The sequence below is a fragment of the Lagenorhynchus albirostris genome, chromosome 13 (assembly GCF_949774975.1).
Source record: "Lagenorhynchus albirostris chromosome 13, mLagAlb1.1, whole genome shotgun sequence".
Lineage (NCBI taxonomy): Eukaryota > Metazoa > Chordata > Mammalia > Artiodactyla > Delphinidae > Lagenorhynchus > Lagenorhynchus albirostris.
The window spans coordinates 60,109,266-60,136,969 of record NC_083107.1 but is presented as its reverse complement, the minus strand read 5'-3'; the positions used below and the strand labels follow the sequence as shown (position 1 = coordinate 60,136,969).

Here is a 27,704-nt window from a genome sequence, read left to right as displayed (position 1 = left end):
AAAAACCAGGGAAAGAATAACATAAAAATATTTTATATATTTCACTAGTTTTACATCTTATGTCAAATGACAGAGTAGCCTGGGATTTTTATATATGAAAATTAGTTTGAACTTAGTCATTTGTCAAAAATAACCAAAGTTCATTAGTTTGTAATATAATTTAATCTTCAACATTTTACAGGGATTTACAGATTAAAAATTATTAGTATTTTAAAATGTAAGCTCTATGTATCTGTAATGTAATATATGTATCTAAATATATCTATATATGGTGTATATCTATATATGCATCTATTTCTATACATGGTATATATATCTATAGATATATATCAAAATTAAATAATTTTCATTATCTTAAGAATATATTTTATATATTAAATACATACCACTTGAAGCTGCTAGGACATCTTTACAAAGCATTAGCCAATGGGAAAGTTTTTCTACAGCCAGTGATGACAGCATATGTCCCAAAGTATCATGAATATCAGAACATAATTTTCTATCAGTCTCCCGGTCTAGCATTCCAAAAAGAAGTCCCTCAAGACCAGTTTCTGTTATATTAACACCCTGGTGCCGGCAATGGACATCACTTCGAGAACTAGCTCCAGTTGCAAAAGGACTGACATCTGAAAAACAGTTTTTACAAATGAACTTGTAAAGGATTTTATCGTATACTACAGGTAACAATTATGTTAAAGACCATGATTTACATGTAAATTCACAATAACAACAAAAACAGCTAGCTATATACACAATTTAACTATGGTGTCCAATTTACCTATCTTTAGAATTAGAATTTTATCTGACAATAAAGGTAAAAACTCTGATCTTTAAGACTGTTTATTCTGTGGTATTTTAAACAAATCTCCAGGGAATGCTCATTAAATATATATTTGATTTTAACAACAAAAAGTGTGGGAAAGAGACATTTTTAAATAGATTTAATAGTCTGAAAAAATTATTGCTATATATGTTGGGTGAACGAATTGAAACTTATTTAGTCTTCTAGTTCAGATTTTACAAATCTATAAAGCTAGAACACAAATTATAAATAGATTATATCCTAAAAGTTTATTTAAAAATTGGGAAAGGGGCTTCTCTGGTGGCGCAGTGGTTGGGGGTCCGCCTGCCGATGCAGGGGATGCGGGTTCGTGCCCCGGTCCGGGAGGATCCCGCGTGCCGCGGAGCGGCTGGGCCCGTGAGCCATGGCCGCTGAGCCTGCGCGTCCGGAGCCTGTGCTCCGCAGCGGGAGAGGCCGCGGCAGTGAGAGGCCCGCGTACCTCAAAAAAAAAAAAAAAATTGGGAAAATCCTGCCCAATCAAAAGTTGTTATGAAATAGTACTTAAATTTCTTGCTTTATCTGAAACTCTTTTTATTCTTATAAACAGTAGGAGTAGAACAACTGGCAGCCTTTAAGAATGAATACTATTAGGCTCCCCGAAGTCCAAAGCCCTCTGAACCTTGAAGAGAGTGATAGAGGGATGAGGGCTGAAAAGTGGCTTTTTAAAATTGAGTCACTCCAAAGACAGAATAAGGGGAGGTTTGCAGAAAATAGCCACAGTGAGGGGAATTCAAAGACAGTAGGAAAGGGAAGGTTCCAAGGAGGGAACATTACGGACAGATTAGGCACAGAGGCCTATTTTTCACTTAGCAGTATACAGTGAATATTTTCCCGTATCAAGAATTTTACTTCCATGACGTGAATAGAAGAAAAATGCTATCTTATGATTGTATTAACTTGCAACTATTCAATCACTAGAGGTTAAAAGTATTCATATGTTGATATTTCTCCTTTGATAAAATACCTCTTTTGTGTGCTCTCATGATTTTTACAGATGCATAGAAGAGTTACCATAGCAGATCCGAGACTACCCTATTAAGGCCTGATATTACGGGAACTGGGTTTCAGGAAGGTTCCCATCATTTCCTGATAAAAGTGGCTTACTGTGCCTAAATCATCTGTACCAACAATATAGTTTATGCTGAACATCTGCTTTCCTTCTGAGAGTCTGAACTTTTGGTATATGCCAGGCAGACCACGCCTATTTGACCAGTCCCCAATAAAAATCTTGGGCACTGAGTATCTAGCAAGATTCGCTAGCAGACAACATTTCACATGTGTTGTCACAACTCCTTGCTGTGTGACTCCATGGGGAGTGGACTCTTGGAAGCTTGTGCCTGGTTTCCTCTAGACTTCACCCCATTTATCCTCTCCCTTTGCCGATTTTGCCTTGTATCCTTTTGCTGTAATAAATCACAGCCATAAGCGTGACTATATGCTGAGTCCTAGCAAATCATCAAACCTGGAGGGTGGTCTTAGGCCCCCGGCACACTAATTTGTAAAAGCTTTAAAAATATTAAAATATAAATGCGCACATTTAATACAATAAGCATATTTTGAAACTATCTTTCCCTCTCTTAGTTTGTCTCTTTCAATTTTGATTATGGTGACTGACATCTAGAAGTTTTGAAATTTTACATGTATTCAGGAGAATTCTGTAACTATTTTTGGTGCTGTTTTCTCTCCAAAAAGCAGTGATGTTTACTGTTAGACTTTTATAATAAACTTCTTTTACATTCTACAGTACAGTATGCTTGTTAATAGAGCTCTTATTACACTATGCTAAAACTGAAGTTGTTTTGGTATGTTGCTTCTTAGTATCCAAGCAACTTCTATGCATTAGGAAGCTCTTATAAGTAAAACTTTTCTCTCACAATAGGGGAAATCTCTGTCAAGCTCTGAAAAAGTTCCCAAACCACCTATCCCTAGAAACAGAAGACCAGCTACAAATTCAAGCTATACTTAAAACTCTCCCAAAAGCAAAAAGAACTGAAGAAAGCGAAGATCCACCTTTCGTTACCCAAACATCTACTGACATTTCACAGTTTTACTGGTTACTTTGGTCTTACCTTCTTCAGGGAAAAGTTACATCACAAAAGGTTAACTACTGTCAAAGACTGGAAGCTTTCAGGTAACCCTAAAATAGATAATTTCTCTTTTCAGAAGCCTACTAATGATACAAGGCAATATCCTTAGTCATCCCTTATACAGCTAAAACATTCTCAAGGGATGGCGGAAGTGTCCTGATACTAAATGCTACAAAAAATTTTTTTCAGCTATGAAATTTTAAAAAAGGTAAAAATGTAAAGTTACCAAGAAAACTACATGGGAATTTTAAAAATGATAACAGTTTTATTTTACCTAAAAGAATAAGAAAATTGACCATATTTCAATGCAAAAATGTTATTTAATAAGTAATACTCATTTGAAATGTTAAAATACTTAAACAAAAAGAATATTGACCAATAATATAACTTACTAGCACCACTGCTCTCTTTGTCCCCTGCATTTTTTGCTAGGCTCATGGCATATTCGCATACTTCAGCTGCTTCTCTTTGGGCAAGCTGCCGGAGACATGCCACAGCTGCTCGTCGAAGTAACAAATGGGAACTACATAAGTGAACCTGTAAACCACAACAGTTTTAGACTTTTCTTAAAAAAAGCTGTAATCTCACTTGCCTAATGAATATATATGAACACCTTACTTGTGAAGAGGCTCTTCATTTAACCACCTCAGTTGTTTAAGATATAGCCAAATAATGGCCTTTTCAATAAATAGTAATACCAATAAAATGTATAAAGAATATTTTAGTAGCCTATAAAATAACTGCCCCAAGACTTGGGCACTAAAGATCACAAAATATACTTAGATTAAAATCCAGAAAGATCTTTTGCACATCTTATTTTACACATGGTCGTACTAAATTCTGTCAATGAAATTTTTTAAGTGCACAGAGATTAACTGTAGTGAATGAACAGTTAGGGGGCAGAACACACAGTAAGAATTGAAAGCAAAGGGGGCTGTATAGTAAAATAAAAAACCAAAATCAAGCAAACATAAATATCTGAAAAGAACTGCAAAATGGATCCTTTCGGTATAGCATTTTTTTTAATCTCACAAGTTCGTGAAAGAATCAATATAGTACACTCTAATACATGAAGTAAAGTATAAGAGGCAGTACTGCATAATAATTAAGAGCTCAGGCTCCAGGTGCCAGACTGGATTTGAATCTTGGCTCTGCACTTACTCCTGTGTGATTAGACAAGTTAGATAAGTTACTTAACCTCTCTGTGCCTTGTTTGTCCATATGTGAAATGGGGATAGTAATTCTTCACAGGAATATAGTGAAAATAAAATAAGTTAAAATAAGTATTTTACTTAGAACAGTGGATGACACATGGTAATTGCTCAATAAATGTTAGCTATTATCACTATTACTATAAATCTGACTCATTGAGAAAATATTATGTTCCATATGCTGCTTTTTAAGCAAGGAAGTAGGTAATATATTTTAGAAAGAATCTCATCCAGAAATGATGGGGGGGGAAATAAAATAATAAATAAGTGATGTAGAATACATAACTCCTTCACAATGCTAGATAATATATTTTATCCTCTTAATATAGCATTTGTAACTTATTTTTGTGTAAAACTCACAGCCCATGAAATTATGCCAAGTATTAAAAAAAGAAAATACAACTGAGGAGAGAAAACCTGACAGATCAAATTTTTTTCAACAGAATATATTTTTTTCACGTCTCTTCCTGAAAATAAAGATGTTTTGGAACTGGCAAATATCTTATAATTAGAAAAGTTAAGCATGATCATATGAGATGGGAAGAACAAGTATCTCAGAGTTTCTGCCTTTTTATCTGTACAATGGGGACAATGTCCACCTTACCTCTATCTTACACAACTGTGGTAAGACCAAAGCATTAAATATATATGAAGCAGAACACCATAAATTTAATTACATAAATTTAATTACAACTAAATAGAATTATAGCTAAGAAAATACACTCAAGAAATGCTGACTAGCAGAATCAAAGTGAAAGAAATAAAACATTTTAAGGTTTACAAAGTGTTTTCAAAAACTCAATTTCAATGATTCTGAGGTGTACTCTCGCACCCCATTTTAACATCTCTGATATTAGAGATGCAAATTATCATTAATGGTGTCTTGCAGCCACTGTAAACCAGGTAACAACAAAGTTGTATTTGTTTGAAAACTTTCCCTTGACACTTCCTGGTAAAATCCACAAAATGTCAGGAATAAACCATATTAAATTTGATAAAAATATATGGCTTCGTGCAGACTTCCTAGCTGCTTAGATATAATCACAATCTACTGTGACATCCATCAGTATAGCTTGGTTTAGCTTTGCTCTTGAATTTTATATAAATGGAACCATGAAGTCTGTTCTCTTCTGTGTCTGGTTTCTTTTTAGCAGTATGTCTGTGAAATTCATCCATGTGATTCCATGTAACAGTTCATTCATTTTTATTGTTGTGTAATATTTTATTGAAGAATTATATCACTATTTATCCACTCTGCTGATTGGTGGACACTTAGGTTGTTTCTGGGTTTTGGCTAGTATGAATAACCAAGCAATGAACATTCCTGTACGTGTTTTTTGCACCCATGTGCATGCATTTCTGTCAGGTATTTAGAGTGGAGTTGCTGGGTTATACTGTATGCACACTTTCAACTTTTTGTAGATTATGCCTCATTGTTTTCCGAAGAAGCTGGGTTTTTTTCTTACATTCCACAAACCTTAGGAATTTGTGTGCTGCTTGCTCCTACATTAAGACCTCTACCTTCCTATAAAAAGCTCTGTTATTTAAACTTTGTTACCTTGCTATCCTATCCCTTCTGTGCCTGCCATATACTTATATTATGGTCAACTGGATATCCCTGCTCTGTCACTGACGACATGGGCATTCAGCTCAAGTCTTCCTCTCACTGACATCTCCTATAATTTTCCCAGATGACATAAATGCCATGTGTGGAATAAATGTGCACAGGAGAATGACTGGTCACATGGTATAAAAAGCACCCACTTGCCAGGAGGGAAATAACACTAATTCAGAGTGGTGGTTGTTCTTTCAAAAACACATTTTGAACAGTTCTATCATTAGATACATTTTAATACTTTTAGATCATTTAATCAAGATTACTATGGTGAAACTTACCTCTTAATACATTTGCTGAAAAATATATTTCATTTGTGTTAGGTATTACACGTGGTATCACATGATACAGACATTTCTGGTGGCAATGACTGAGTAGAGACGAACATGAAATTGATAATCATCACTGATTTCACTAATTTGGATGAATCCATGTGTGGACTGATTTTTAGAGAGTGTCAAAGATTTGGTAATGAATACAGCTCGAAGGGCATTTGGCAATGTGCAAACAAGTTAGCCACTTGAGTGGCCCCTCTGTCTCATCTTTATCTGCCATGCCATCTCCTTCCCACCAGTTTTTTGGAAGAGGTTCAGGAAAGTACTCCAACATGCCTTGTAATAAAACCCTTGATGTGCTACGGAAATCATTTTGGAAACATTATCTGCATTAACACATAGGAAACTCACTGTGTTCCCTACGGCTTACTGATAACCTCCACTGAGATAAAAAAATTCATGTTATTACTTGACCAGATCCTCTTAAATGTGTTCCATCTCATAAGGTCAACTTTCACAGAATAATTACATTTAAGGAGGAAAAAAATGGAGAGAGGAAGCAGACAATTTGAGGAGTGTGTGTCTGCATCTTCATCACATTTATCAGTTGCCTATTAGAGCTGTATCATGTAACAAGTCCACCTTGCTCAAGAGATGCCATCTGTGCCCTCAGAACTTGGCATTAGGCCATGGCTTTTGGCAGGATGGTACATATCTTGTTGCAGAATGCAATCTAGTGTATACTATTAGTTGACTATTTTCTTTGTGGATGTTCTCTGTAAACATTTCATGTGCATCTGGTTTCCACCCTGCAGCACACCTTGACGGTCTGGGACTGATTCAGTTCCCTCTGGTCTACGGTGAAAAGGAGCAAATCTTGTTGAGTAAAGCTAAATATACCACACCAGATCGAATGGCTAAGATCTTGGCCTTTCAGTTCCTTCACCTCCTCCTGGATAACCTTCTCTTCCCTTTCCTCAACAATATTCTCCCACAGTTACCTCTATGGTGCCCTTCTTGCTCCTCTTGTCTTTACCTTCCTCCCTCACCCAAATGAGATTCTATAACCCATCATTTCAGCACTGTCTTGTTAATATCCTTCCCTCCCCCATCCTGCTGTCATTTAAGTGAATCTGCTTGGCCAAAGTCCAACTATGAATGTATCAGCATACCTGCTTAAGATGTTTACAGCTGTTGGAGAAAAATCTCACAACTAGATGTTTACAGCTGTTGGAGAAAAATCTCACAACTAGATGCACTGGTACCATCATAAATCACACGACGGAGCTGAAGAGGGTCACTAACCTCTACTGAACCCTCGGAACTATCACAGAATCTTTTATTTCTGCAGTTACTTCAATCTCCCACATCCCATTCTCCTCAAACTTCTGATCCTCCTCTTTGCTCCCTCATTCACAGAACTTGATCTTCCCTATTACTTGATTAAGAAAGTACCAGTCATTATATAATAACTCCCTCAACTTCCAGTCACCAAATCCAAAACCCACCTGTGTCTACACTCATCCTCTCCATGCCTACACTCATCCTCTCCATGCCTACACTCATCCTCTCCTCCTTTCTTCATTTTGCACTGGAAGAGATACCCCCCTACTTGTGTCCTGAAAACTATGCCACTGGAAACCTTGGAGGATTAACTATTCCCTCTCTGTCCTACACCTTTAACTCTCCCACCCTACTGGCTCCATCTTGTCAACATACAAACACGCTCACTCTTCTCACTACTGTAGAAGTAAAAGCATCTCTTTTGACGCCATCACCCACTTGACCTATTGTCTATCCTCTGTCCTCTCCTTTACAGTCAAACTTTTGGAAAGAAGTTCCTGTTCACATTCCATATGTAACCCGGTATATTTGGGCTTCCGTTTGTACCACTCTACCAGATGAGCTCTTGCTAAGGACACCATGTGACAAGAGTCAAAGGACACACTGTAGCTGTCATCTCATTTGATCTCTTGACAATATTTGATATGGCTGACCACTCTGCTACTCCACCTGGCATCTGTGAACACCACAACCTCTATTTCCCTTTTTAACTCTCTGACTGCTCTTTCATGTTTTTTGCTGACTCTTTTTCCTTTACTAAATTTTATATACTGGGTTCCTCATTCAGCACTCTCTCCCTGGCGATCTCATCTACTCCTATGTCTTTACCATTTAAATGCTCATGCCTCCCAAGTGAACCTCTCCAACCAGACTTCTCTTTTCCGAGCTCCAGGTCCACGTAACTATTCAAATGTCTAAAACTGAATTAATGATATCCACTCTTTCAGACCTTCTCCTATTCGAGTGTTGCCAATCTCAGGAAGTTATATTACTTTGCTCAAGTCAGAAACCTGGGTCACATCCTTCCTCCATCCCCTAATTAATCAACAAATTCTATCAATCCTTTTTCCTAAATATCACTCAAATCCATCTATTTTTCCCCATTCCCATTGCTACTAACTTGGAAAAGTCATTTTCCTCTCCATCCCTAGACCACCATAATTCCTACCCTGTAGAGTCCATTCGCCACTATGCAGCAAGAATGAAATGTAAAAAGTGCAAATCTGATCATGTTACTCCCCTGTGGAACTCCTTCTACTGGTTCCCAATCACTTGCAGAATAAAGTCCAAAGTTTTAACATATCTAGAAAGTCTGCAAGATGTGTCACCTGGCTAATTGTCCAGCTTCATCTTGTGACCCTATGACCCAGCTCCCCCTCTTCTCTCTTAGCCTTAACCACACTGACTAAAACGTTCCTAAAATGCATCCCCTCCTTCTCATCTCAGGGCCTTTCACATATTTTTCCCTCTGCCTAAAAATAAGTGCTGTTACTCTAACGTCACGCTTTTCCCAAAACTAACTCCTATTTATCCTACCTACAGTTCACACCTTACATATCATTTTTTCAGGGAAATCTTTTCTGAATGCCTGGGTTATGATAGGTTCCCCTGTTATATGCTCTCCTGTAGCCTCTTCTAGCACTTATTTGTAAATAATCATTGTTGACCATATTCCCTTTAAACTATAAACTCCATTATGACAGAGGCGTCATCTTGTCTCATCCACAAATGTATCCCTAGTACTTTGCACAGTTCCTGACATATAGCAACCTCTCAATAAATATTTGTTCAGTGAATCAATTAACAACTGTGATGATAGTAACAGATCCTCAGAAGTTAACAAGCAAACTTTAGGAAAAAGAATTCTGAGTGGGAAAGACTGAAAATATGATACATTCTTAGCCAAGAAATGAACAGTTCATTAAAATATTTCTTAAAGGGTAAAAAAGAAAATCAGTGAATAAAATGAATAGTCATAAAGTGACTACTAAGCTGAAACTCTAGAATGGATAGCCCAGGAAACATGTTTTTTTGTTTTGGCCTAGTCTGATCTTTTGGGAAACAAATTTGGGGCTCCCTAATTAAATCAATGAATGAAATAGCTTCATACTTACACAAAGGCTAGGAACGAGACTAGACAGATTGACATGTCGTGGTGCAAACATGTGAAGCTGCTGAAGGCAAGATATGGCAGCTGCCTGCACGAGAGAATCTGAATGGTCCTGGGTTATTGCACAACCCACCAAACAAGAAGAACGGATTGTGGATATTGTTGCTCCATTCCCTAGAAGCAAAGTCAAAGAGAACATAAAGTACAATGATTTTATTAGTAACACCAAAAATGTCCCTAGAAAATAATTATCTTCTAAATAACCCCTCTTTCTAAACAAACAAACAAAAAAGTACACCTGAAATTAATACAACACTGTAAATCAACTGTACTTCAATTAAAAAAAAAAGAATAACTGTTGAATTAATATTAACTAGTATGTTTGCTCTATGGTTAGGTTTGGTACTGCAATTGTTAAACCAATAATCACTATAAGAAATGCCCTTACTTTTTTTCCCCTTACATTTTGACAGCTTACATTTTATCAAGCAAATAAAATCCTACAGAACAGGAGTCAGCAAACTTTTCTTTAAAGGGCCAAAAGTAAATATTTTTTACTGTGCTAGCCAAGAGGCAAAATCCACACTACTCTATTATGTAAGTGCCTATATAACCATTTAAAAATGTTAAAACCATTCTTACCTCATAGGCTGTTAAAAAAAAAAAAAAAGGACCAAAAAACCAGGCATCTGAGCAGATTTGGCCCATGGGCCATAGTTAATTTGCCTATCCTGCCTATCCCCTGTTATAAGAAAGTCATCCCAGAAATTCCTTTCCTTGAAAGCCAACCTCAAAAAAAGAAAACTTTATTCTATTCTATTCTATTCTATTTTTTTGGCCATGCTGCACGGCTTGCGGGATCTTAGTTCCCCGACCAGGGATCCAACCCGGGCCCCTAGCAATGAGAGCTAAGAGTCCTAACAACCTCTGGACCACCAGGGAATTCCCCAGGAAGTCACTTTTTAAAGGATGTAATGTACAGCATAGGGAATACAGTGAATAATATAATAACTTTACACAATGACAGATGGTTATTAGACGTAATGTGGTGATCAATTCATAATACATATAAATGTCAGTTGTACACCTGAAATGAATATAATATTGCATGTCAACTATACTTCATCAAAATAAAAAAAGGAGTTACTTTTAAAATAAATAAATATTTCTGATTACTATTCAGACTGTTTTGAAAACAAAAATTCTGCAAAATCCATACAAATGATTTCAAAACACAACTGCTTATGAATGATGATAATGTGTCTCTCTTAGATTTAGCTAGCTTTACATTTATCCCCTGATAAACTATATTCTCTTTTAAACCCATCATTGTTGTATTTGATTCTCTGTTCAAACAATAATACCACATCTATTATATAATAACGATAAATCCTATTTTCCTAACAAGATTAATGGTTCATCTCTGAATAAAGTTTTACTTCTTAAAAAAAAAATTAATGGCAATTTTTACAAAGGTAGGAAAAATAAATTGCAGTATTATATACTGTCTAGATTAAAATGTCTTAATTGCCAAATATAAGTGATTTAAAATTTTTACCAATGCAAAATAATTTTATATACAACAGAGACCAAACAAGGAAATCATAGACTCATGCAAGAGTCACATTCTAGTCTGAAATACACACTGCCTCATCAGAAAGTACTTGGTAAACACCTACACTTAATCAAAGGCACATATTTATACTCTCTACATCCTTGTGATATTCACTGAAAGAAAGAACTATCAACTTTTCTCAGAGGACACTGAGTCCAAGATAGAGAAATGTCTAAATCACATTTTTTGAATTCCTACCATTCATCCTTAAGATCTTTTCTTTTTTCACTTCCGTCTTTTTTTTTTTAATATCTGTCCGAATGGAGGCAACATATAGCATAGTGATTAAGAATACAGGCAAAGGAAATTTATCTGAGCTTCACCTCTGATTCCAACTACTCATTGGCTATACACACACACACACACACACACACACATATATATATATATATATAAAACCTTGGACCTCTCTCAGCCTCAGTATTTCATCTGTAAAACAGAGATATACCTTTATCAGGACTGCTGTCACAATTAAGTGAGGTAATATAAATAAAAAGCTTGATCCATTGAAAGATTTAATAAATGGTAGGGGAAAAAAAGGAATGCTCTGAAAGTGGCTTATATATTTTGCATAAATTCACAGTAATTTTCTTACCTGAGTGTTTAATTTAACCATTAGTAGAATTATTTCAGTGGAAGTGCATGGTAAGAATATGTGCCTTAGGATCACAAATCTGCTACTCCTTAGCTGAGTAACTTATCTTCTCTGAGCTTACTTCCTCAGAGAAAAACTAGATAATATTATCATCCATAGAGTTAAAAAAAAAAGTGAAGCTAAAGTCCATGAAGACAATTGTATGGCACTCCAGGCCAAAGGAACTCCACTTTTATCTTTGACTTCAAGGGGCTCCAGGTAACATTTCACTTAGATGTTTTCTCTGCTCATAACTTCAAATCACCTTCACATCACAGGTTTGTTGCAGGGATTAAATAAAATAGCACATGTAAAAAGCAGAGTTCCAGGTGTTCAGTAAATTGCAAGCATTCAATACATAGTAATTATTATTATTGTTACAAGATTTCTTTAGGCAACGTTATGGTGACATTCAGGAAGTTGAAAGACAGTAATTATCTATCTAGTCCCTTTACTTTAAAGATGAATTTACTCACCTTGTAGTTCAGGGCCAACAGTAGTTATTATAGCACCCAAACATCTACCCAAACACTGATGAACTTCTGTATGGGAGGGTGGAACTGTCAACAGCAAGGTAAGAACTAGAGATAATGTTGGCTCCACATATCCACGATACATTGGGCCACTGGAATCCACTATCAGAGCAAGTGAATGAAGGGACCAAGTCTGGAATAAAATATGATTTTATTTTATTGTAAGTAATAGAGTATACTGAATTGATATTTAACTTAAATTTTCATAAACACCAACATCGTAGTTTTTTTGGTCAACATCGTAGTTTTTAATCAATAATCTAGAAATATATTCCTTAAGAAATAAAAGCTAGCACATAAGCTACCAGTAGCTAATAACCAAAGTCACTGATGTACAAATGCTATGTTTACAGTTTCTCTGTAGTGTGGCTTTGAGTGTCAGAAAAACAGTTTTGTTGATGAACTCATTTTTCTGTTATAATGTACATGTATTTCATACTTCCAAAAAACAATGACTGATATAATAAGTGTTTGATTTAGTGGTTGCTGTGGACATCAAATATATCTTTATTGCCTGTATTGTTGGAGTTTTACTAAGAAACTAGTCTGAAATAAAACAATCTGAAATAAAACAATGTTCTGCACTTAGATCTATTTCTCGAGCAATGACATTCACAAAACAGTTCCTCAAGTGCATCAAACCATTTCAGGCCCAAATTTTTGTTTACTAAGCACAGATAATCTTAGTGGCTAATAGTATTTGCAAAACTAACCCAGAGCAATGTACTGTAATCAGCACAGGCTTAAGAAAACGCAAAGTCCTTTAAGCTGCCCACATCCACCTGTTAAAGAACGAACCTTTTATTTTTGCTGTTGGCAGCCCCAAAGGAGAGCTGCACTACTGGGCTGAGGACAGAGAGGTCTCAACAGAGAAGCTACCCAACTTACCACCATGGCAGAAAAAAAATCCATACCTTAATTTCTATTACCTATCAATCTACTCCAATCCTAGGGAATTTAGCAACCTGAGTTGGACAACTATGTGTAGAAACCACACCTATTGACAAAAGTAATAGGGATATAACAGCTTGAGGGAGGAAAACCAGAATACACATCCTGGAGAAAAAAATTAATGGAAGAAACAAAAGAAAGTATTTTAATAAAACTATGATAAGGATTTTTAAGACAAATAATTAAAGCACAAAGGAGATTCTAGAAGTGTTTTTAAAAAACAAACACACACCCAGTATTTATATTAAATTGTTCAGTAGAAAACTGGAAAAAAAAAGAATTATTGTTAAATACCAAAATCATTATCTTGAAGTTCAAATGGAAGATTATCCTGTAACCCACAGTGAAAATACAAAAAAATTAAAATAATGAGGATAAAGACAAGAGACTCAATATATAAATAAGTACCAGAAAGAGAAAAAGAAAAGATAAACTTATATAGAACTTGATGAAATTTCTAAGCTGCAAGGATAGAGAGAAAAATTCTTACACACTGTGAAACCAAAATATAAGGTTACAAACATACATATTTCAGATAAGTTTTTTAGCAATAAAAAGATGGGGAAAAAGATAGTTATGATGTCCATAAGCATCATTAATTCAGAAATTTATTACATAAACCAATGTCTTTTGGGCATGTGAAATATATCCATTGTGTAAAAGAAGAAAATGAATTCATCATTAAAGTTTTATATCTGAATATTCAAAGCCACACTGCAGAGAAACTTTAAATAGAGTAGTTGCACATCAGTTGTTTTGATTATTGGCTTATATGTTATCTTTTACTTCTTAAAGAACATATTTGAAAGTTTTTATAGATAGCTGATGAAAAACTGAGATGTTAATATCTATGGAAATTTAACTCAAAAAATTAAGCTACTATTAGCCTCTTACACGCAACACAAAAAATAGTGAAACATTTATGAATAATGAAAAAAAGGACTGTGTGCCAGGAACAGTATACCCAACCCAAATATCATTCAAATTTGAAGACAGAATAAAGCCTTTTTTTTTTAGATATGCAAGGAATCAAAAAGCACACCAGTCAACGACCCTTTCTAAGATTACTATTGCTAAAGGAAGTTTTCCTATCAAGTAAAAATAAAATAAGAACAAAGATCTGAAGACAGGAGTTGAGGATACAAAAAAGAAAACATTATTGAAGACTAAATCTCTAGTAGTTACAACTAAATACATGTATACAATAATTTGACTGGAAAGTATAAATTTTGAGTTAGGATTCTTATAACAGAAGAGACTTTAGAAAAAACTGAAGAATGCTACCATACTATTCTTGTGCAGATGTGAGCTGAAACAGAAGCTCTGAGGAAATATAAGTGGTCCACGTTACAGTAAGATGTCATGTCATAGAAAAAGAATCATGTGAAGCAGTCACTTACAGGAGTGTAGTTTTAAGAAATTAAAGCAAGAGAGGGCTGAGAAAAAGGTGAAGACAAAGGAAAGAAAACTAGCACGTACTCGTTGACAGAAAAGAAGAAAGCAGCAACTTCTTAGGTAAAATAATTTCACAGTTGTGTTCTTTTCTTCCAGATTACTATGGAAACAGCATTAAGAAAAAAACACAAAAAACAGCATAGCACCTCTTTAGGAGCAACATTACTTCATTTTTGATTTTAGTCCTTTTGGGTCTTTTGTGCTTTACACAGCTGGAAACCTTTACCAAGCAGTCAAAGGCAAACTAAGACTGTAGACGAAGAAGTCTCTGGTGGATTTTGCATTCTTTTCTTATGGTGAAGGAACCCATTTATTAACAAACTAATGACAGGCAGTAATGGCAATCAAACCTGTCTATTCCAGCTTCTGAGTCCCAATATGAAGCTGGCGAGTTGAATGTTATTGGTTTCATATACTCGATATTTTTAGATGCATCACTGGGAAATGGCAAATCAAGGATATTTTCACACATGTGAAGTTCTTGCCTCTTATTGTAGTTATACCTATTTTTGTATAAAATATTCAAGAAGAGAGAAAAAAGAAATTCAAGGAGTACACCTGAAGATTCAGCCAACACTGTACCTGGGTTAGGGTATTAGAGAAGAGAGAGAAGACTGCTATTAAAAGAAATTTGATCATCCAACAAATGTAAGGAAATACAAAGAAGAGGAAACATGTACAAAGGATGATAAATAATAAAAAGAAATCATGTTTCAAGGAATGTTGTGAATGGGTTAAACTCCCAGAATAAGAAAGACTTTAGGATTAGGTTCAGATACAAATTCCTTTTATACACTCATAAAGCAAAATGACAGAGAAAGACCCTAAGACATTTTTCCTAACAGCCCATCAGAATCAATACTATTTTTACAAATAATTTTCCTCAAAATAATATTTTAAAATTTCATAATAGGGCTTCCTTGGTGGTGCAGTGGTTAAGAATCCGCCTGCCAATGTAGGGGACATGGGTTTGAGCCCTGGTCCGGGAAGATCCACATGCCGCGGAGCAACTAAGCCCGTGCGCCACAACTACTGAAGCCTGCACACCGCAACTACTGAAGCCTGCGCACCCAGAGCCCATGCTCTGCAACAAGAGAAGCCACCTCAATGAGAAGCCCACACACCGCAACGAAGAGTAGCCCCTGCTCTCCACAACTAGAGAAAGCCCGCGTGCAGCAATGAAGACCCAACACAGCCAAAATTAATTAATTAATTAATTAATTTATCCAAAAAAATTTCATAACAAACAAATCCATATTATACCTGGACTTCAGAGGATGTCCCATCCTGTGCTAGAGCCAATAAAATGCTGACGCTGGTCTTCAGATGTTGTCCTGAGCCGATACCACCAACATAACGATGCAAACAGCCCAGAGCCAAAGAATGGCCAGTTCTGGATACAACATCTCGAGCTGATTTCAATCTGGAAAAGAGTTATGCTTCAGGGATTGTTTTTTCTATTTCCCTATGGCAATAACAAGCTTATGAATCACACAATAAAAGGGATTTATTCTGGAAATCAGAAAAGATTACAATCTTTATTACTTCTTTCTCTACTCACTAACAAGAGTTAGAGATTTACTTTAAACTGGTTAAAGTCATACATTTCACTGAAGAAAGCCTACCTTTAGAGAAATATGAAAGAGGACCTACAACTTCACAGCTTTTAAGATTAATTATTCCTTGAAAAGACAAGAGCCATTTGAAATGTATTTTTTACCATTGGTGTTTTAAATAAAAGACAAATAAGACAAAAAGACTATGACTCATAATCACACACCAACATAGTCAGTTACTATTAGAAAACATTAAAATACCACTAAGAACAAAACTCCTAAAATAACAAAGGAGGCTAGAAAGCAACTTTGGCTGCATTTTCAAAACTGTATTATAACTCTCAATAAGCCATCCATGATCAAACTTCTGTCACAAGCTCATAAAAATGAAATAAAGCCAAGATATGAAAAACCATCACCAAGACTCTGGCTGGTCAGTTTGCCTATGGCAAAGAAAGAAAAATTCTAAGTGCTGTCACGATGGAACAGACATTAAGAAATGTAGTAATGAAGGAAGTGAACTAAGTCCATCCTTAGCAGTATTTCTAATATACTATATCCTTGGATAAGTGATCTCTCTCTCTCTATGCCTCAGTTTCTCCATCTGTAAAATGAACATTATCATTACTCCTATATAGCAGTTGTTTTGAGGAATGAAAGAAGAATGAATGCAACCTGTGAATTCTAAAAAGCCTTATACAGATTAGAAAGATTGTTACTTTTCAGAGTTCATTTCAGTGAGCTAAAAAAAAGCTGAGCCAATTTTCTCAGTGACAGTCATCTATTCAATAAAGTAATCTAAGATACAAAAATATATCATATATATACTTTCCCAGGGGTCTCAGAGTGATTTTCAATTTGAATGGAAACTAATTTAACCAGTAATGGTTTTTATTTTTTTCTGAACTGGGTCTTAAGCAATTGAGTTACTCCCTATTAACTGAGAACGGTTTATAGGAATGATTCCAGTCTTAATGCTAAGATGGCATACGATTTTAACGTGCAAAAACAGCTGACAGATCTGTATGTATAGGTGATTTGGCTTTTCATAGTTGGATACTATATCAGCAAGAGATAATGTTGATAAAAAAGTCTGATATAATGAAGTTGCAGGATATTGAAGCTTTTTCAAAATAGAACCAGATTTTGTCAAATCTAAGATACCACAGATTTTTCTTAATGTACCATTATTTTATATAACAGTATAAAAGAAAAAAATGCTGACAAATAATTATGACATTTCTTAGAGATTTTAGGACAAATCCCAATTTCAGATAACTTAAAATGTGAAAAAACAGATAACAAAATCTGTGTACTAATTAATTTCAGATCATAATAAATTATTTAGAAAAGCTAATGAAACTAAGCACTGAGAACACTTGCAAACCATTAACCAGACAGGTATGAATATGAATGAAATGTCCTTGTGTTTTACCAGAATAAGTATAAATACTCCTATAGGTATTAAAGCACTTATAAATTAAAACCACTTGTAACTAAAGAAAAATTAACCAGTCAGTTTTCCAAAGAAATACACTCTTATTTTACCTACTATTAATAGAGCACAAACCATGAAACAGGTAGCTAAGACTGGTTCTAACTTTTAAAAATTCTTTAACAAAAGTTGATTTCAGGATTAATGAGAGACACTTGGAAAAGGCAAAGTTAATCTATTGCTAGAAAATAAGCAAAGTCATCTTGCAGAAGACTAAGTGCCTGGGAATGGTTTAGCTACATTCTGCCTGCTCACATTATCCTTAGTGAGTCAAACAATACACTGGGGCATCATCCTAAACCAGCCAAACTGCCACTGTGTGTGAAGACAAGAACAGCCATCCTCAGATACGCAAGAGTTCAGAAAATACTTCTTCCGAACCACTACTTCACAACCACTGCTTCTCCCAACCTCTCTCTTGTTAATAATTATGATATAGTTTGGTATAATTAATCCTCAAAATATACAATACTTAAGAATGATTAATTTGGGCTTCCCTGGCGGCGCAGTGGTTGAGAGTCCGCCTGCCGATGCAGGGGACGCAGGTTCCTGCCCCGGTCCGGGGGGATCCCACATGCCGCGGAGCGGCTGGGCCCGTGAGCCATGGCCGCTGGGCCTGCGCGTCTGGAGCCTGTGCTCCACAACAGGAGAGGCCACAACAGTGAGAGGCCAGCGTACCGCAAAAAAAAAAAAGAATGAGTAATTTACATAACTCAAGTGTTAATTCTTGACCACTCTTGATTTTCAACTGCTCTACTTCAAGTACTTGATTAACAATCAACAGTCACTAATAACTGCATTTATCATCTTAATCATACTTATTTGGATCTCTGAGATCACTCTTTTAAATTAATATTGCCAAGAAATTCTTAAAAGCTAATGCTAAATGTATCCTCTGTTTCAGGGATAATTTAAGAAATGATAAACTTGGTAGTAGTTAGAAAAAGAATGGCTTATCCCAAAAAGTGAAAATTAACAGAAAGAATAATGGCGGGGGGTGTGGGAGGGCAGAGATAAGAGAAAAGGACTACATATAACTGAGAGACACCGTCACTAACAATCCTCTTGATTCTGTTATGTAACATTCAAGAGCTGAAACAGAAACCTGCACCACACTGAAAGTATCTACCATGTGGAAAATATACAGTCCAGTTAATAATTACTGATAACTTAAAAGACATCTTTGTGTATGAGAGAAAATTACTTGTTGATAAAGAGACCCACTTACTTGTCAAAGCTATATTGGGCCATTCTAGCAATGAAAGTTGCTTCTCCAACCACCTGAGCCATTCTTCCAAGAGCTTCCCCTGCTGCACATCGTAAGATGGGGTTTGGGTTGTCAAGGGCCCCCATAACTAGTGTCAGAGCAGATTTACGAACTTCCTCAGGTCCTAAAGTACTTTTGTTTTCAGCCAGGCCCTATGGTTATTTAAAAAAAAAAAAAGGACTGCAATCTTTGTAAATATACATATATCTTCACACATTATTTTCTTCAGCCAACTTTCCCATGCATATACTATGCCTAGAATTAATACATGTTAGACTGACAGTAATCACTTTCCTAAACAGGATTTCACAACATGATATATTACATAGCTGTAGTTGAATCAGCCCTAAAACCAACAATACCTGGGAGTGTCTCTATCCAAAGACAAATACTTAAAAGTTGTTTTTATACATAAAGGACACTGTATTATTAAATCAACTGTTATTTAACTGACTGAAATTTATCATTATAACTTTAAGGAAGGAAAAGGCCTCATGAACATGAAACTTTGATACATTTATATAAAAATGCCAGAGACGATAATTATGTCATAAAGAGTATACCCAATACATACCTAAAGACAAAATGAGGTAAGAATAATCAGTAACTGAATGTTGAACTGAATCAGTATGAATGTTCATCATACTAAATGTTAATATCTCTCTTCTAGTTACACTTACTGTCCTGGAACTTAAATTACTTACTTGAGACCAAAAATATAAGTCATGGTAGCTAGGGAAAATGTTAACTACAGCAGAGGCATTAGTGAGCACATATATGAAGAAATACATACTGTACAGCAATATTACAGCTGTTAACCAACCTTCCAACCACTGAGGGAAACTATGACCACCCCACTCCTTTCTTAAAAAACTCAGATGTTGGTAGCTGATGGTCTCTGAAAAGGGCATATACTAATGATTATATAAATGGTACAAGCCTTTATTTGTATAACCAATGCCTACATCCCTTTTCCCTGAAGTTTACAAAATGTGATTTAATTCATGCCCATTTAAACACTTGTACTTGTTGCCCTTTTAAAGCAGTGATATCTTATAATAAGCTTAGTGCTGAATAACATGACTTTTCAAATACATCATGAGAGGCTATAAGCTCCATAGTACAGTACATGAACTCTGAGAGATAAGCAAAATATTTGTTATTTCACTTCATACATGTAGAATATGAGGTTTAAAAAAGGCTAAAGGAACTATACAAGACAGAAACCTATTGAGTAGCTAAACCAGAACACAATCTCTAAATGCAGCACTCTTTTAACTACATAACAAACATAGCCTCTCCTGCTTTATGATCTAAACCACAAATCAAACTTAAGCTTTATCTAGTTAGCCTTCAATAGAATACCAAATTTCATTAGTCAGACATGTTTGAAAATTCTGAATATACCAGCACTTGTAAAATTTGAGGTATCAAATCAAAATATGAATTTTAATATTACTAAAATATAAAATACTTATTTAAATACAATGAGCCTAATATAAAGTTTCTAGTAATTTAAATGAAATAATATAAAAGCATGGTTATCCAGAGCTATACATATAAACGTAATAGTCTAGTTATGTCTGAATTACTATATTAAAGGTATTAATTAAAATCTTAGTTCAGGGGCTTCCCTGGTGGCGCAGTGGTTGAGAGTCCGCCCACCGATGCAGGGGACACGGGTTCGTGCCCCGGTCCGGGAAGATCCCACATGCCGTGGAGCGGCTGGGCCCGTGAGCCATGGCCGCTGAGCCTGCGAGTCCAGAGCCTGTGCTCCGCAATGGGAGAGGCCACAACAGTGAGAGGCCCGTGTACCACAAAAAAATAGAAATAAAAAATAAAATAAAATCTTAGTTCAGAATATTTGCTATGTTTTAAAAGTAAATACCTTTAGTGCACTAAGAACAGCTGTAAAAATATTAAGCTGCACAGCCTGCTGGCGAACACCTTTGGCTTGTTTAACACATTCGGCAAAGTGATCCAACATCTGTAATCTGTAACAATAAAGATCACATTAGCAATACTTTTTATTCAAACCTGGCCCAGAAAACAGAGATAAGAAGAAGGGTATAAGCTGACTGTTTAACAAATAATGCCCCATGCTATCTCTTTTCACTTCATTCCCTGGTCTAAACTGGATCTCCTACTTCTGAATTAATATACGGACATGAACTACTAACTGGCACAACACAAGGGACTAATATTAAGTTTCAATCAGCAAAATAATGTCATAATTTCAGTGGTCTTTAGTGTGCAACAAAGCGCCTGGCATAAAGTAGGTGCTCAAGGTTTCTTGAATAACAATCATTAATTGTGCATCTCTGTGGAAGATTTTTAAGTTGGAAATCTTAAAATGTGGCATAATTTTTTTCTCTTTAAAAAATACTCTCACACATAGAAGAAAATAGTACCTCGTGTCCTATCTTTAGAAGCTAATTGGGAGATTTTTTTTAAAAAGATTTAGCTTTGGTCAATTTTGTTAAATGTGAAAAATCAGAGGTGAATTGGTTCTCTTGTTTCAAATTTTTAAAATGAGACAGTTATCCCTCTTCCCCAAATCACAGCCATTTGAGACTCTTCTGATTAAAGAGAATGAGGTCATATCAGATTCTTCTAAAAAGAATAGAGGTGGGGCAAAGGAATCTAGGGAAATTTCACTGGAAGGATTTATGCTCAATTATAAAAGGCCATGGGTCTCAGGTCAAAGCATTCTTCAAAAATCACATAGGAAGAAAACATCTAGCCTCCAGCAGGAACTCCAGTTAGAGGTACTTGGGGCTAAAGCTGACACTTGTACACCTGTCTGACACAGATCCACATCTATGCTGAAGAAGCAGGGCACTGTCCACACTGCTTTCAAGCACACGCCTGAAAAGACACACATGGTCTCCAACATGGCCATCAAACATCATGTGCCTATAACTGACCTCAAATACATGACTTAAACAAATTTTTTTCCTTACTATATTTATTTCTTTTAATTTGAAAAATATTAACAAAAAGTTCCTACCTAGAAATAACCATTGAACATTTTCACGTATTTTAAAATATCAAACTGGGATCACTTCTTGCCTTTTACCTTCTTCATTTAACACTATATAATGAGCATTTTCTGATATCAAAACATTGTCTCTGTAAAATGTATTCCAGCCTATCAACTTTCCATAATTTATTCACTGATTCCTACATCCCTGGATATTTATGTTACATATTTTAATAGAACTTATGTATTTTTACTTCATCTGGTTCCACAAAAGTGATTTAATAAAGTTAAGAGGACTTCCCTGGTGGCACAGTGGTTAAGAATCTACCTGCCAATGCAGGAGACATGGGTTTGAGCCGTGGTCCGGGAAGATCCCACATGCCACAGAGCAACTAAGTCCATGTGCCACAACTACTGAGCCTGCGCTCTAGAGCCCGTGAGCCACAACTACTGAAGCCCGTGTGCCTAGAGCCCATGCTCCGCAACAAGAGAAGCCACCGCAACAAGAAGCCTGCGTACCACAACGAAGAGTGGCCCCCGTTCACGTCAACTAGAGAGCCCACACACAGCAATGAAGACCAATGCAGCCATAAATAGATAAATAAATTTTTTTTTTTAAAAAAAGATAATCCTGAATTCTAGTTACAGGTCTCATAACTAGCTGTATAATTTCTGACAAACCACGAACTCTTAGACCTAGATTTCTTTAGATTTAAAACAAGGACATTAAAGTAGATGCCTTATAAGATCCTTTCACCTTTAATGATCTTTAACATTTATGTGGCAACCAAATGTTCTTAAAGATATCTGGATAAAGTAAAATTTCATATTTAAAAATTTCCCCTCAAATTAAAAACCAATTAATCAACTAACCTACATATGTAAAGATATGCTATCTTTTCTATACAACTACAACAATGTTTTTAAGGCATAGTTTGTAAAACCTGATCTGTGAAGGTCTTGCATTAATTCATTTTTACTCCTTCTTCTGGGAAAATCACTGTAAGTATATAAAATGCTTACTAAGTTAAGTATGGTATCTGTGGACACAAAGTATAGCAAATTAAAATGTTCCTATTAAAAAAAGAATCAGTTACTTCAGTGTTCCAAGTTCCAGACTTTAACCATCTGACAAATGTCATATTAGGGAGTAGACTTCTCATTCATTTAATTCCTCAGTAACAAGACTTGGAAAACTGGTGTCCCTAATTAAAGATACAGGCAAACCTACTTATAAACTGGCAAACAAACTACTATAATGAAAATTTTGTTGTTTAAGACCGAGTTCACAATACAAGTGGATATCATATGCTAGTACATGGGGTCAAATTTTAAAAACAGTTTCAAATTATGTGGAGTTTGCATGCAATTTATTATGTGCCACTTATGTTATTACATTTAGGAGACTATTGTTCAAACTCTTCTTATTGAAGAGTTAGCTTGGTTGGGAAAATGTACTGCTTGAAAATAATTTATATTTAACTAAAATCACCTTATTGACTTTATACTAACCGGTGTTTAAAAGAAACATGAGGAAACACTACACCAAAAAGAGCCACAGAAGCATCAATGACTGAAACTCCAAGGGGAAGAGGCCCAGGCACAGCTTCTCCCGCAGGTATTCGTAAATAAATGGAGGATGGATCATGCTCCAGAGCCCCACTTCCAGATGCACTGTTTGGCTGGAGCTGCAAAAGAAGGACATAAAAATCATTCAAGATCCACTTTGGGAAATTCACTTACCAAGTACTGGGCGTGACAAAACAGGGGAGGCGAGAGAAAAAGTAACAATGAAAGAACAGAATGATTAAATCTGAAAAATTTTAAATAGAGAGATATAATTTGGCCATTAAAAAAAGTCACAACAGTTCATGCAATTTTTTTAAAAGTTTTGTTCATTCTAAAACATTTTTGCAGTAATGTGTAAGCAAAATCATGTCAGGAATAACTTAAACCCGCAAAAAATTTTTTAAAAGCGGCCTTTTAGTAACTCTTTTTAAAAGGTACATAAGAAATAATGTATTCAGTGGGCAAAAAAGGTTCTAAATCTTCAACCTACTAAATCCTATTCCTCTCTAACCTGTCACAAAATAAACTAAACCAAAACAAACACCAAAAACCAAAAAGCTAGTCAAAACTGATCTTTGCCAATGAAACCACAGTGTACCTAAATACACAGAATATTGAATAAAGACAGTTCGCCAAATTCTAACTGTGGCTGCTTTCCTTTTTTCACTATTTATCCACCCCTAGGAAGGTATCTTTAAACGTCTAAGAAAGCTAAATGAAAATTAAACCTTAGTCTACAATATTTTCTTTTTAAATGACAATGTGTAATAGTACCATTGTTTTTCAATCAAGCTAGTATTTCATTTCACTTTATAGCTTACTACCTGGTCTTCAATTGATTTATGATCAGTTTCTTGAAGCCAGGAACCAAGAAGAACACTATCATCATAGTGGCAGAGGGATCTGAGGAGGGAAGTAGTTGTGTTGGCTGAGTTGTCAGTCAAAGTGAATTCTGCTACCAGTTCTCTAAGAAGTGCATTGAAAGAGCCTAAAAAACAGAACTTCAGGTCAGATTACAGAGAATACTTTTTAAGAAAAGGACAATCACTGCCCACCAAGAGCAGCAATATGTTCAACAGGAGTAAAATAATTAAGTCCCCGTTCCCTTTTAAGAAAAACCAGTATTAAATATTTTAACACTGGTTTTTTTTTTTTTTTTTTACCACTGGTTTTAATACACAATAATGGCACTTCCTTTTTTGTTATTGTATTATGCCTTTTAGCCCAAATTATTTAAAGTAATCAAAAACTCAAATAGAGAAAAGATTTTTTATTTTAAATATATTAAATATGATGATTATTATTTACTATTAATTACCTAACGATGTGTAAACACTGAACCACAGCATATCAAAATTCTTGGGCATGGTTGCACTGGAATATTAACATTTTATATGACATTTAACTTCTGCAAAAGTACATTACTATTCTCCCTCCAGATTCCTAAATTTTGGCTGTATTATAACAGTTGGGATAGTCATTAAAAGCATAGACTCTGAAGATGAACCAACTGGGTTTGAATCCAAGCTCTGCCACTTAACTACCTCCCAGACTTGTGCAAGTTACACAACCTCTAAGTACCTGAGATTCTTTATCTTTAAAGAAAGCTATATTTTAGCCTCATAAGGTTGTGGTTAGAGTCAAAGATGCTAATACCTGTTAAGGGCTTAGAACGAGACCTGGAACACAGTAGTGCTCAACAAGTGTTAGCTACTATGTATGAAGAAAAGGAAAATGGTTGCCTTCCTTTACATGGTCAGAACTCTATGATATTGTGAAGAACTGCAAAGGTATACTGAAGAATTTTTATTAGACATCCATAAATTTTATTTACCTTCATAAGTTTTTGGAGGTAACAACGCCAAGATATCATAAAGTCTTAAACGGACCATTGCAGCACTAGCTTTCAGATGAGCTCCGTGGGCTTTAATTACAGATGGAATGCTAAAATATCAAAAGTATAATTAGTATTAGCTTATTAGAATAAGCATTACTTACATTTTTTTCCAGCCATGTATCAATGTACCATCAAAGTACATTGATAAGTATTACATTTTTCTTTTAGTTTATTTTGTGACTTTTACTGTTAGTAACAGAAACACTATAAAATACAATTTTAGGGACTTCCCTGGTGGTCCAGTGGGTAAGGCCCCACGCTCACAATGCAGGGGGCCCAGGTTCGATCCCTGGTCAGAGAACTAGATCCCGCATGCATGCTGCATCTAAGAGCTTGCATGCTGCAATTAAGAAGCCCACATGCCTTAACTAAGACCCAGTGCAGCCAAAATAAATAAATAAATAATAATTAAAATAAATAAATAAAATACAATTTTATTTCAATCCACACCGCTACTGAAATTTTTAAAGTCACTTCACACAAATAAAATTTAGTACATTTCCTATATGATACTATAGGGAATTACAAAACATGGCTATTTATAAATATATAAAATTGGATGTTAATGTGTCCTAATTGCCTACTTACTGTGACATCATAGTCATGGCACATTCAATAGGGGTCATCAATTTTCTAATCACATCTTCAGTTAGGAGTTCAGGACAATGTGCAACAAAACTCCTCATTGCTAAATAAAAATTTTAAAAAGACATATTTGAAACAGCTTTTGTGAGAATGAACAAATTTATAAAATTATACAAAGGTACCTAAAATTTTTAATTATTACAAAATATAAAGTTCTAAAACAAGGTCAAACCAAAAGAAGAACCAATTGCAACTTTAGAGAAAACTCATTAGAAAAGGCTGGAAGAAGAGTGGACAGCAAAAATGGAGGGAGGGAAGATGTCTGTTAGAAAGATTTCTGTGAACGAGAATTCAGAAGTCTATGATCCCACGTGAATTCAGATAACTACAAAAAAAGCTGTTTCAGAACAGAACCAACAGTGGACATAATGGCCCAGTGAGAGGACATAGCTTTATTGGCTCTTTAGCAGTAGAGCTAAGACTAAACCAGCTCTTAGATGTGTGGGAACAAAACTAACACCTTGCCCTGTGGCGCTTATGGTTAAGTATACATCTGTCTCCCACAGTTTGAAAAAAGAAGCACTTTTCACCCTCAGATAAAGCAAAAAAGGACAGGGTCACTCTGTGTAATTCTAGTTTTCAAATAAAACAAAACTTGAGCCTTTCCTGTAAGTTGCTGACTCCCAAACAAAAACAACTTTCATACTTTTTAAAATGCTGGTATCTAAAAGACGTATCAACTTTTGCAGATTTGATGGGAGAAAACAGCTATCTGTCCATTAAGAAAAAACTAACTGTAAACTCAGTAACCTTGGTAATCCTGTTTCTTTTTCCTTTAAATAGGCACTGGGCTTTTTTACTTGGTGACCCAGTGCTTCTTCAGGTGGAAGAATGCAATAACTGGGAATTAAGACACCTTGGTTGTTCCAGCTCCTAATTGATCATGAACTCTAACCTCCTTTTCAGAGTCTCAGCTTCATTTTTATTATGAAATTAGTAAACTGGTACAGATTACTTATAAAGTTTCTTTCTAAATCCAAAAGTGTACAGATTCATCATTATATATTAAAGTAAAAAATTGAAGTAATCATTTTCCTTCACTTCACAAATATTTTAGTAAGAAAATAATATCCTGAAAGTGCAGTCCTTTCAGTTCTTACCACATAAAGCTCCAGCACGACCTTCCAATGTTACCTGCCAGGTAAAAGAATCGCCTCGGGCCTTCTCAGCCTCCAATTCCTTCAGTGAACGAGGGAAAACATTTCGCCACAATAACAACATCTTGGGCAGATGGTAACGAACAACAGATGGTCCTGACAGAGAAAATGAGAACACCAAACCATACATATATATAGCATTACAAACAAAAGTCAAAGAAAAGAGCCCCAAACAAGCTCTAACAATATCTATCATTTCACTGTATCTTTGTCTCTAATATTAACATTTTCAAAATGTTTCTTATTCAGTAAGTAAAATATATATTAAAGCATAATAAAATTCACCTAAAAACTATCAATATTTTTAGCATCCAACATAAAACAAATCCACAAAAAGTCATCTAAAAGAAATTACCCAAATATATTCAGAATGATGGATTACATTCTATCAATGATAAAATATATCTGGGACACATTTTATGATGCCTTTTCTATAAATATTATATATGTATATAAACATGTAC

At 35.3% G+C, this 27,704-nt stretch overlaps 1 protein-coding gene across 5 annotated transcripts in view; it reads right to left on the bottom strand.

Moving 5' to 3' along the window:
• HEATR5B (HEAT repeat containing 5B) overlaps positions 1-27,704 on the bottom strand; it is an 86,488-nt gene that overhangs the window by 34,409 nt on the left and 24,375 nt on the right. For 4 of the 5 annotated variants that reach the window (XR_009544208.1, XM_060169784.1, XM_060169780.1 and 1 more), the window contains 12 exons: positions 27,184-27,336; positions 26,027-26,126; positions 25,376-25,485; positions 24,363-24,529; positions 23,485-23,660; positions 20,878-20,983; positions 18,951-19,141; positions 15,935-16,094; positions 12,209-12,398; positions 9,488-9,657; positions 3,321-3,465; positions 387-626 (listed from right to left, as the gene is read on the bottom strand). Coding sequence is in view for 4 of the 5 variants with exons in the window: in XM_060169784.1 (XP_060025767.1) it covers positions 387-626; positions 3,321-3,465; positions 9,488-9,657; positions 12,209-12,398; positions 15,935-16,094; positions 18,951-19,141; positions 20,878-20,983; positions 23,485-23,660; positions 24,363-24,529; positions 25,376-25,485; positions 26,027-26,126; positions 27,184-27,336 (1,908 nt within the window). In the remaining variant the exon portion in view is untranslated. The remainder of the gene's footprint in view (positions 1-386; positions 627-3,320; positions 3,466-9,487; positions 9,658-12,208; positions 12,399-15,934; positions 16,095-18,950; positions 19,142-20,877; positions 20,984-23,484; positions 23,661-24,362; positions 24,530-25,375; positions 25,486-26,026; positions 26,127-27,183; positions 27,337-27,704) is intronic. The other variant, XM_060169781.1, reaches the window with a different exon arrangement.